The sequence below is a fragment of the Dama dama genome, chromosome 5, assembly GCF_033118175.1.
Source record: "Dama dama isolate Ldn47 chromosome 5, ASM3311817v1, whole genome shotgun sequence".
Taxonomy (NCBI): domain Eukaryota; kingdom Metazoa; phylum Chordata; class Mammalia; order Artiodactyla; family Cervidae; genus Dama; species Dama dama.
In genome coordinates this window covers 9,176,091-9,188,401 of record NC_083685.1, presented here as the reverse complement: position 1 = coordinate 9,188,401, position 12,311 = coordinate 9,176,091, and the positions used below count along the sequence as shown (strand labels likewise).

Here is a 12,311-nt window from a genome sequence, read left to right as displayed (position 1 = left end):
GAGGAATCCCCTGAGAACAGGCCCTTGATAGAAATGACAGACTTCCTCATTTCTTACCCCAGTAAAGATCTCCGGGATCTTTGGGCTCTTTACCTGCACCTATGCACGTGTGTGTGACACACCCACCCTGCACACGTGACCCACCTTGATGCTAAAAATAGGCTCCGGCAGACAGTAGCCATTCATGATGTTGGTGAGATTTTCCAGGACACTGTGAAAAACCTGGTGCAGTTTCTCTCCGAGGATGGGCAGCGTTGGCTGTGAGGGGAGCTCTCCTGTGAACGGCTGAGCCTGATGAGACACAACAGGAGCCAGAGGTCAAGGCCACTGTGGCCTCCGAAGGAGGTGGACCAGCCAAGGGCCAAGGCAGAGCCACCAACACACAATACGTATACCATGCACACAGTGTGGTTAGGATGAAGCCTGAAGGGGAGGGGGAACAGAAGAAAGCATTCTATTGGAAAGTTAAAAGTGCTCATACACACCCCTGTGTGAGGGTTCCAAATCTTCCCCTTGGTAAATGTCGTAGTCAATTACGTATTCCAAATACTTTTGGAGGGTGTTAGATGTGATTTTTTTATTTTAAATGTTCACATGTTGAGGTCAGGGGAAGTCATTGTGGCTTCTACATGAGTTAACTTGAATTTCATGCTAACTAAGCAGCCTGTTTGTAGCCAAACATACAATGGACATCTGTTTTAATTATTGAGGAAAAGAGCACATTGACCAGAAGTACAGAAAGTCCATGTTAAAAATAAAGATGAGTATGGCGGAGTCTCTTTGCTGTCTGCCTGAAGCTATCACAACATTATTAATTGGCTATACTCCAATACAAAATAAAAAGCTAAAAAATAAATAAATAAAATAGAGATGCAATGCCTCCCTTCCTGGGATGCCAATGCTGGTTCTCCCCTGATGCTAGCAGGACTCCCTTCCTGGGTGCCAAGGCCATGGTGACTTGCTGTGCATACGCTGGTCTGGTTTTTTCCTTTTTGCTTTTTTTTTTTTTTTTGAAATCTTAGAGGAAAGTCTTCCTGATTTGTTTCATGTTCATTGCTCAGAGAAGACACAAAACTGTGCTGAAAACCATGCTTCTCGGGAGCAGTCCCTCAGAGTTATCTGAAAGGTTGTCTTCTGGGCTGTGGTCCTCAGTTTGGCTCAAATAAAATTCTTTTCCTATTGCTGATTATTTTTGCTGACAGATGTTTCTGTTTGGCTTTGCTTTCTAACTAATATCATCTCCATATTTTCTTATTTCTTTTCAGGTTTGCTTGAATCCCAAAGATGAATACCTAGCACTGAGGAAAATTTAGGAAACTCTCATGCAAATATACGTGCTTTTTGTAAATCATAAACATTTGGCCTTAGAGGATTCTCAAACAAAAAACTCCCCAAAGGGACTTCCTTGGTGGTCCAGTGGCTAAGGCTCAGTCTTCCAATGCAGGGAGTACAGGTTCAAATCCTGGTCGGGGAACTAAGACTCCACATATTGTGAGGTGAGGCCAAAACTTTTTTTTAAAAAAGCTCCCCCAAAGGGCAACACTGAATTCATGCATTCATTCATCTCTTAATTTATTTTACAAATATCCACTCAATATGGAGTAGGAAATGGCAATCCATTCCAATATTCTTGCCTGGAAAATCCCATGGACAGAGGAGCCTGGCAAGCTATAGTCCTCAGGGTTGCAAAGAGTCGGACACGACTGAGCACACCCACTCATCACTGACCATGTGAGGCACTGGGGCCCAGGAGTTGGGGGCATGCTATTCTGCCGGCCCAGAGCCCTCAGCTTCCCATCCCCTCCGCTCCGCTCCCAGCCCTGCAGGCTGCTCCTCTCGCCCTTCAAGATCTACTGGAGGGCTTCCTGTCTCCACAGTCTGCTGCTGCTTCTCCCTCTAGACCCCCACAGCCAGCAGCCAAGGACGGTCCCTCTGACTGAGCTGAATTACAAAGACTTATCTGCTTATCTTTCTCATTGGCAATCATGAGCCTGCTGGCACTGGTGGCTGGGTTCCTGTCTCCAGAACCCAGCCCCGCAGGAAAGGTCTGCTAAAACGAATCACAAAGGTAGGCACAGATTCATTTCCTGTTACCTAACAAAGCTCACTCTATTTCTACCTTTGGTAACCCTCGAAAGAGAATAATGAAAAGAAAGAGGAGAAAACAAATGAAACTGATAGGATAGTCCGGAGAAAAGAGACAATTTGATTAAAAAAAAAAAAAAATGCTTTTCTAGCTTTTTTTCTTCCTGGGCATATATGCTAATTATCATAAAGAAAAACAAACAAACAAACAAACATTACCTGCAGGAATGGGGAGCCACCTCCCTGCATGCCTGGCTTACCGTGGGAGGGCAGGTCACCTCGCGTCATGGAAACGTGACAACGCTATACAACGCACGGCAGGGAAGAGGGCTGCCTCAAAGTTTATGGGAAATGAGGGGGGAGCCCTGTGCACATCTGGGGGAAGGCTCTTCTGGGCAGAGGGAGCTGGCCCCAAGGGGGAGGGGTCCAGAGCGTGTGGTTAAGGGGGAGAGGGAGGCAGAGGGTGAATCCAGGGGAGAAAGCGGGGCACAGCCCCTGGGGGACCCTGAAGATCATCGGAAGCGCGTGGGTTTTGCTTTTAGTGGGATGGGGAGCTGCTGAGGAGGGTGTGGGCACAGGCAGGCACGTTCCTGCGTCCATCGGGGTGGGTGAGGCCGGAGGGCCGCAGCCGCCGGCCTGCCCGGCTCACAGGGTAGTCGTGCCAGGTGTCACATACCGGGCGCACTTTAGAAGGGTCATCGAGCTCCAGCCTGGCCACCACGCAGCCAGCTTCCAGCACAGACCCCGGACGCCTGACGTACTTCACCCGGCCACTTTCCTGCACATTCAGGGTCGTGGTCATCTTCATGACCTGTTTTGCACAAAGAAGTGATTTCTACTTAGGTGGGGCCCCGAGGGTCTGGCCTGGGTCACCCCAAACTAGCAATTCTGGAGCATGGACCGTGTCACTTACAAAGAATGACCCCCTGGGCAGAGTTCAAGTGCAGCGGGGAGAGGAGAGTGGCATTTACACAATCTATCATGTGCCAGGCACAGTGCTAGTCATACATCTTTACCATCTGCAAAGCCAGCCAGGGAGGCAGGTGTTCACTGTACCCATTTTACAGATGTGGAAACTGCTCCTTATTTCCAAAGGAAGGCCTTTCTCTTAGAAACACAGCTAAATCATATGATGTAGGGTGATTGATACATACATTCCTAAAATGAGGTGCGTTTTATGACTGGCTCCTTTTCTTAAAGGCAGAGAGAAAACCTTCTTGGGAATGAAGAATGTGCTTCCAGTCCAGTCAGCAGCCCCTTTAACTGGTCTGAGAGTCTGGCTGTGTGGACGCGATGAATGTTGTTAGCATGTATGGGCTTCAGACAGGACTATCCTGCCCATGCTCAAAAGTTCATAGCTTGGGCACTCAGGTCAGCCAGGCCTGGGCTGGAACCCCTGCACCCCACCCACTACTCTGTGATCTTTAGCACATGCCGTCCCCTCTCTGAGCCTCAGTTTCCCTAACTGTAAAATGGGGGGAAATGACAGGCTAGTCTCATAAGGCACTGAGAAGGATAAGCTGGAGGGCGCATAGCAAGAGGCCAACAGGTGTCAGCTCCCACCACTGCTATATTTTCATTACAGAAATCATTCTTTTCCTTGGCAGCAGAGAATGACCAGGTTGGAATCCTGGCTTTGTGTGACCTTGAGTGAGTTTCTTAGGCTGCCTGGGCCCCGTGTCTTCATGTGCAAAATGGAGGTTCTGTTTGGGTCCAACTCATGATTGCTAGGAAGATTAAAGAAGGAATTAAAGACAGAGAAAATGCTTAGAAGGGTGCCTGCCATGTATTAAGTGCTTTGCAGGTGTTGGGTTACCACTTTTTAATTGCCAGCATTATTATCATTCATCACCTGGGGAGGGATACATTTTTTGAGATTTTTTTCCCCATGGGATAAGGCAGGGAACCGGGGCTGAACCCCCCACGCACTGGCTCTTTGAGGGATCAGCAGGTGAGCGCTCAGGAGAAAGGGGCGGTCTGTTGGCTTGGGTGCAGCAGCCTGGCCAGAGGGCCCTCCCCGGGGGAGGGGTGTGAGGGCGGCCGGCTGCAGCCCCACCCTGGGGGCCAGCTCTGCGGTCACCTCTATCTCGGCGTAGCTGCCCCCAGCCTCAACGTGTTCCCTGTCCGCCACGGTGTACTTCACCAGCTTCCCAGCCGAAGGGGATCTCAGGACCGTGGGGTCGTTCTCCTTCTCAAACACGCACGTCTTGTTGCCGATGGTGATTTGGTAACTGGATAGAGAAGGAGGTGGTGGGGACACTGGAGGGGACCATCTACCCACGTGCCGGAGTCAGGCTTCTGACAGCGTCTTCCCTCCCTAATGGCAGCCAGGAGCATCACCCTGGGATGGTTTGAGCGACTCACTCCACTCTTCCCAAATGGTGCTGTCTGACAATTACCCCAAAGACTTTGGGGGTGAGCTGGGGTGGGGCCCCTTCCTGGCAGAAAACTAGCTCCTTTTCCTGACATAATTCCAACAGGCCTTGGCACAGAGAAAGCAATCAAGCAATATCGATATTATTCAATACATGCTGACCCAGGGAAAGGCTTCTCCTTATAACAGAACCACTTCCCTGGTGGCTCAGACAGTAAAGAATCTGCCTGCAGTGCGGGAGACCTGGGTTCGATCCCTGGGTTGGGAAGATCGCCTGGAGAAGGGAACAGCTACCCACTCCAGTGTTCTTGCCTGGAGAATCCCCACGGACAGAGGAGCTCTGGTCCAGGGTCGCAGAGTCGGATAAGACTGAGAGACTTAACACTTTCACTTTCTGTAACAGAACCAGGAGTCTGCCCTGTGGGTGGTGCCTATAATCACCCTGAATGTTCTTGGCAGAGAGAACATGAGTTAAAAAGAGGTAACACAAGGCCAATCTGGGGTGTATCTTGTCCGCCTTCTTCCATGGAGGACTGGGAATAGAACCTGCATTCTCTAACTGGAGCTTTTTCAGGCCTGGGGCCTCTGGAATCCCCACCCCCCCGTCCCTCCCCCATTTTACTCTTCTTGGCCAGGGGTCTTTGCTGCCTGTTCAGCTGGGGGTGGGAGTAGGGGTCTGTTTCATTGTGTGAGCTCGGGCTGGTCACACACCCCAGACCAACAGGGTCTCTGAGTCTGTCTCGTGAGGCCCCCGCACTGAGTGCTTCCGGGTCACCCCATGCTCCACCCATCCAGACACACAGCAACCTTCCCTGCTGCCATCCGCTTGTTCGATGCGTCTCGTCCCCGACAAGACTCCATGAGTTGTGACCACGGCTCTCTGCTGACACCTAGTCTGACACCTGGGGTGAGTATTGAGTCGGCCAAAAAGTTTATTCGTAGGTAACATCTTACAGAAAAACCCAAGCGAACGTTTTGGCCAACCCAACAGATGCTCAAATAAATAGCCGCTACCCTAACTGGATAACCACATCTTCTCCTAGCCTTGTTCTGATGGGTGTGGACACTGCAGCTCAGACCAGAGCTGCTGGGACCCAGCGCACACCTCACAGGCTGTGGAGCTGGCAGCCCTGAATCCATCCACATCGCTAGACAAGGGATGCCTGGGGACCTCCCATGGATGCCAACCTGCAGCCTGGGATTCCACCCTCGAGATGAACTCCCCAGGAGCCCCGGAAGGTCCCGGAGAAGGTGCCTCGGCTAAAAGCCTAAAAGTGCACACGGACCCGAGGTGGGTGGGTGGGGGGAGCTGGCTCTGGCTGCCCCCGGCCACACACCTGTCCACCTCCTCCTTCAGGTAGGTGGTGTAGCTGTTGCCGCTGCAGGACAGCAGAAGCCCCCCATCGTTCAGCCGGTGGGCGTCGATCTCGATGTGAGAGCCGTTCATGATGAGGACGAACATGGTCGGAGACTGCCGGGCCACCTGTGGGGACAGGTTCTGCCCTTGAGCCGTGGTTTTGCTTACACGCTTTGAGGGGTTGGACAGTGTCCCCCCAAGTCCACATCCTTCTCGGAACCTTGGCATGTCACCTTACTTGGAAACAGGGTCTTTGCAGATGTAGTCAGTTAAGGAGGGGTCAGGCCGGATTAGGGTGAGCCCTGAATCCAGTCTGACTGGTGTTCTTGTAAGGCAAGAAGAGACCCAGACAGGCACAGGAGGAAGATGAAGACAGACAGACAAAGACGCACTCACAGGTAGCCGTACAAAGCCAGAGACTAGCAGTGATTGGAGTGACAACCTCTAAGCCAAGGAACACCAAGGACTGTCCACGACCACCGAAAGGGTGGCTCCTGGAAGCCTAAGAGACCACGGCATAGCCAACACCTTGATGTTGGACTTCCGGCCTCCAGAACTGAGAGACAATGAATTTCTGGTGAAACTGGTAAAGACACCGGTTTATGGAACTTCATTATGGCAGCCGTGGGAAACCAATACATGCTCTATCACGACTTGTTTGTGCATGTGGACCAAGCCTACAGGTTCTGGAATCCAAAGCCCATAGGTTTCAAGGTCATAGGACTGCAGGGGGAATCCCGGGACCAGGCATGAGAAAAATCCACTGCAGGGGTGGCATGTTGCAGAAGTAAATCTCCCTTGAGACCCCAGAGTGTTAGAGACACCCCGGAAATAGAGACCTTTACCTTGAGGATGTACTTAACGCCTCCGTAAATTAATTCCACGTCCACAATGTTCAGCAGAGACTCTGCGGGGAGGACCTGGCCCCTGGGAGAGAAGACAGACCTGCAGTGAGTCTGGGAGTGACCAAGAACTTTGCGGCCATCCATTCTCTGGATTTTAAAAACCACCCACTCTTTGCCTCTCCTAAGCATCACCACAGTTGGTTGATAAAGGCAAGGGATGGACAGTCCCAAGGAACCTGATATCCCTTAGAACTGAAGGAAACTGGTCTTGCTGCAGGATGTGAAATTTCAAAAGGGCTTCCCAAGAAGCAAACTCCACGCTGCTTCTTCTCGGAAAAAGTCCTTGCTTGGGAATCCTGCCACCTGCTTGTGAAAGAAACCGGTGCACGGACAGGGCCTCTGCTGCTGCTGCTTAGACGCTTCAGTCATGTCTGACTCTGTGCAATCCTATGGACTGCAGCTTGCTGGACTCCTCTGTCCATGGGAGTTCCCAGGCAAGAACACTGGAGTGGGTTGCCATGCCCTCCTCCAGGAGATCTTCCCGACCCAGGGATCGAACCCAGGTCTCCTGCATTGCAGGCAGAATTCTTTACCGCTGAGCCACCAGGGTCTCTATTGGGTCTCTATTGGGTCTCATGTTGGGACTCTATTACCATTCAAAAGCATATTATCTGGGACTTCCCTGGTGGTCCAGTGGCTAAGACTTGGCACTTGCAATACAGGGGGCCTGGGTTTGATTTCCAGTCAGGGAACTAGATCCCACAGACTGCAACTAAGACCCAGTGCAGCCAAATAAGAATATTTTTTTAAAAAGCATATGATCCAAGGACTAAAAACTTTCATCCTTCTCAGACAACACTGAAATACAAAGGATCATAAGAGACTACTACCAGCAGCTCTATGCCAATAAAATGGACAACTTGGATGAAATGGACAAATTCTTAGAAAAGTATAACTTTCCAAAACTGAACCAGGAAGAAATAGAAGATCTTAACAGACCCATCACAAGCAAGGAAATCGAAACTGTAATCAAAAATCTTCCAGCAAACAAAAGCCCAGGACCAGACGGCTTCACAGCTGAATCCTACCAAAAATTTAGAGAAGAGCTAACACCTATCTTACTCAAACTCTTCCAGAAAATTGCAGAGGAAGGTAAACTTCCAAACTCATTCTATGAGGCCACCATCACCCTAATTCCAAAACCAGACAAAGATGCCACAAAAAAAGAAAACTACAGGCCAATATCACTGATGAACATAGATGCAAAAATCCTTAACAAAATTCTAGCAAACAGAATCCAACAACATATTAAAAAAATCATACACCATGACCAAGTGGGCTTTATCCCAGGAATGCAAGGATTCTTTAATATCTGCAAATCAATCAATGTAATACACCACATTAACAAATTGAAAGATAAAAACCATATGATTATCTCAATAGATGCAGAGAAAGACTTTGACAAAATTCAACACTCATTTATGATGAAAACTCTCCAGAAAGCAGGAATAGAAGGAACATACCTCAACATAATAAAAGCTATATATGACAAAACCACAGCAAGCATCACCCTCAATGGTGAAAAATTGAAAGCATTTCCCCTGAAATCAGGAACAAGACAAGGGTGCCCACTCTCACCACTACTATTCAACATAGTGTTGGAAGTTTTGGCCACAGCAATCAGAGCAGAAAAGGAGTAAAAGGAATCCAGATAGGAAAAGAAGAAGTGAAACTCTCGCTGTTTGCAGATGACATGATCCTCTACATAGAAAACCCTAAAGACTCTTCCAGAAAATTACTAGAGCTAATCAATGAATATAGTAAAGTTGCAGGATATAAAATTAACACACAGAAATCCCTTGCATTCCTATATACTAACAATGAAAAAACAGAAAGAGAAATTAAGGAAACAATACCATTCACCATTGCAACAAAAAGAATAAAATACTTAGGAGTATATCTACCTAAAGAAACAAAAGACCTATACATAGAAAACTATAAAACACTGATGAAAGAAATCAAAGAGGACACAAACAGATGGAGAAACATACCGTGTTCATGGCTTGGAAGAATCAATATTGTCAAAATGGCTATTCTACCCAAAGCAATCTATAGATTCAATGCAATCCCTATCACGCTACCAACGGTATTTTTCACAGAACTAGAACAAATAATTTCACAATTTGTGTGGAAATACAAAAAACCTCGAATAGCCAAAGTAATCTTGAGAAAGAAGAATGGAACTGGAGGAATCAACCTGCCTGACTTCAGACTCTACTACAAAGCCACAGTCATCAAGACAGTATGGTACTGGCACAAAGACAGAAATATAGATCAATGGAACAGAATAGAAAGCCCAGAGATAAATCCACGAGCCTATGGACACCTTATCTTTGACAAAGGAGGCAAGGGTATACAATGGAAAAAAGACAACCTCTTTAACAAGTGGTGCTGGGAAAACTGGTCAACCACTTGTAAAAGAATGAAACTAGAACACTTTCTAACACCATACACAAAAATAAACTCAAAATGGATTAAAGATCTAAATGTAAGACCAGAAACTATAAAACTCCTAGAGGAGAACATAGGCAAAACACTCTCTGACATAAATCACAGCAAGATCCTCTATGACCCACCTCCCAGAATATTGGAAATAAAAGCAAAACTAAACAAATGGGACCTAATGAAACTTAAAAGCTTTTGCACTACAAAGGAAACTATAAGTAAGGTGAAAAGACAGCCCTCAGATTGGGAGAAAATAATAGCAAATGAAGAAACAGACAAAGGATTAATCTCAAAAATATACAAGCAACTCTTGAAGCTCAATTCCAGAAAAATAAATGACCCAATCAAAAAATGGGCCAAAGAACTAAACAGACATTTCTCCAAAGAAGACATACAGATGGCTAACAAACACATGAAAAGATGCTCAACATCACTCATTATTAGAGAAATGCAAATCAAAACCACAATGAGGTACCATTACACGCCAGTCAGGATGGCTGCCATCCAAAAGTCTACAAGCAATAAATGCTGGAGAGGGTGTGGAGAAAAGGGAACCCTCTTACACTGTTGGTGGGAATGCAAACTAGTACAGCCGCTATGGAAAACAGTGTGGAGATTTCTTAAAAAACTGGAAATAGAACTGCCATATGACCCAGCAATCCCACTTCTGGGCATACACACTGAGGAAACCAGATCTGAAAGAGACACGTGCACCTCAATGTTCATCGCAGCACTGTTTATAATAGCCAGGACATGGAAGCAACCTAGATGCCCATTAGCAGATGAATGGATAAGGAAGCTGTGGTACATATACACCATGGAATATTACTCAGCCGTTAAAAAGAATTCATTTGAATCAGTTCTAATGAGATGGATGAAACTGGAGCCCATTATACAGAGTGAAGTAAGCCAGAAAGATAAAGAACATTACAGCATACTAACACATATATATGGAATTTAGAAAGATGGTAACGATAACCCTATATGCAAAACAGAAAAAGAGACACAGAAGTACAGAACAGACTTTTGAACTCTGTGGGAGAAGGTGAGGGTGGGATGTTTCGAAAGAACAGCATGTATATTATCTATGGTGAAACAGATCACCAGCCCAGGTGGGATGCATGAGACAAGTGCTCGGGCCCGGTGCACTGGGAAGACCCAGAGGAATCGGGTGGAGAGGGAGGTGGGAGGGGGGATCGGGATGGGGAATATGTGTAACTCTATGGCTGATTCATATCAATGTATGACAAAACCCACTGAAATGTTGTGAAGTAATTAGCCTCCAACTAATAAAAAATAAAAAAAATAAAATAAAAAGCATATGATCCAAGGACTAAAAACTTTCATCCTTCTATTTCCCTTTTGGTAGTCTCCTTTGCCTATCACGGTGGTTTTCAATGGGGGCAGGGCAGGGGGGAAGGAGATTTCTGCCTCTTCCCAGAGGACAGATGGCAGTATCTGGAGACACACTCGATTGTCCTGACTTCCGGATGAGGAGGAGGGGATGCTTTGGATGGGCTAATGTTCCATCTGGCAAGGGTCAGCCCTCACCACAGAAGATGACCCAGCCCCAAATGCCAGTGGTACAGAGGCTGGGAAACCCAGGTCCATCCTAAGAGGGACCTCCTGGCCATCTTCATGGGGTCCATTTCACTGGTCACCTGATTTATTTATAGAGGTGACCTATAACCTGGGAAAGAGCCATTTATAGAGGTGACCTATAATCTGCTTTGCTTCTCAAGTTCACATCCTCCTCTCTGAACTCCTGCCTGTTGTAACTTAACTTACACAGGTCAGTATGAGTATGTACATGGCTGTCTGAAGGATGATGGCTATCTTGGCCTTGAGAATCCCTCTCGCCCCCACCACCCCAATCATCCAGCCTTTCCAGGGCAGCCCAGGTTTATCTGAGGAATTCTACAGAGGCAAGCACATTGGAAGGACCGATGCTGAAGATGGAGCTCCAATACTTTGGCCACCTGATTCGAAGAGCTGACTCACTGGAAAAGACCCTGATGCTGGGAAAGACTGAGGGCAGGAGGAGAAGGTGACGACAGGAGGGGTTCACTAACTGCATGGTGACTGATCTGCACCCAAAGAAAGTATGTCTCTGCCTTACTTGCCACCAACACCAACACCACTTACTTGCTACCTTTCCCAAGAGGGGAAAGGAAGTACCCCTACGCCCTACCTTTCCAGCGAGTGTAGGAAATCCGTCATGCAGGTTCTGAACATGGAGTCGGCCACGTTCAAGGCTCCGCACACGACCCCGAGCATGATATCTGGCTTCTCAGCCTGGGAGAGACTCTGTGAGTCAGTATCCACAGGGACCAAGGCCAGAGGGAGCCGGGGGAGGGTGGTGGCTCCAGGACCCCCAGGGGAGATGCGTGCAGCCCTCTACCTGCACTTTCTCTGCAATGAGGTTATCCAACCAGCTGGTGTCAATGTCGTTGTTCTGAAAGTTCTCAGTCTCCAGGAGGTTGGTGAGATATTCCACGGTGGTCCTGAAGTCACCCCGGATGGATAGTTCCTTCAAAGCCACCACCATATTCCTTGAGGGGAAGACATACAGATTGTTTTCCCAATTAACGTAGGTGTTATCAGCTCCAGCATGGTTCCCAATGAGCCAAAACCGCAGAGAAGAGAGTGTCCCGAATCAGACAGCCTCCAGCATGGACTGGTCCAGCAAATCTTGGGCCAGTGACTAAACTGCCCTGGCCTCAGTTTCCTCATCTGGAAAATGGGGGGATAACCTGCCTTCTCACAGGTACTTGGTGATTCAAATGAGATGATCCATATAAAGCACATGATCCCTGATCGGTAAATGTTAGCTGCTATGAAATGGTTAATTACAGTGATTATAATTGTTATCAACCTTGCCAGTCACTTTGACTCTCTCTCCTGCTGGACCTGTCAAAATCGCTCAGTGTCCCAGGAGGAGTCACTCTCTAGCTGTCCCCCCAGCTGCCCGGCATGACTGGGGTGCATGGACAGATGGCTGACACCAGTACCCCACTCTGCACAGGGCAGTCACCAGCCTGCACGTGCTTGGCTGTAACCACCTCCTGTTTCCCAGAGGGCCGCCCCCCCCCGGCATCAAACACGGTGTCCAGTCCAAAGGGCAGAAAACCCCACTCTTTATGAA

General features: G+C 48.0%; 1 protein-coding gene across 1 annotated transcript in view; it reads right to left on the bottom strand.

Moving 5' to 3' along the window:
- ACACB (acetyl-CoA carboxylase beta) overlaps positions 1–12,311 on the bottom strand; it is a 95,888-nt gene that overhangs the window by 48,677 nt on the left and 34,900 nt on the right. Inside the window, exons 13-19 of the mRNA XM_061141702.1 lie at positions 11,568–11,718; positions 11,358–11,461; positions 6,662–6,743; positions 5,797–5,942; positions 4,166–4,316; positions 2,762–2,896; positions 145–291 (exon numbers count right to left, since the gene is read on the bottom strand). Of these exons, the coding sequence (XP_060997685.1) occupies positions 145–291; positions 2,762–2,896; positions 4,166–4,316; positions 5,797–5,942; positions 6,662–6,743; positions 11,358–11,461; positions 11,568–11,718 (916 nt within the window). The remainder of the gene's footprint in view (positions 1–144; positions 292–2,761; positions 2,897–4,165; positions 4,317–5,796; positions 5,943–6,661; positions 6,744–11,357; positions 11,462–11,567; positions 11,719–12,311) is intronic.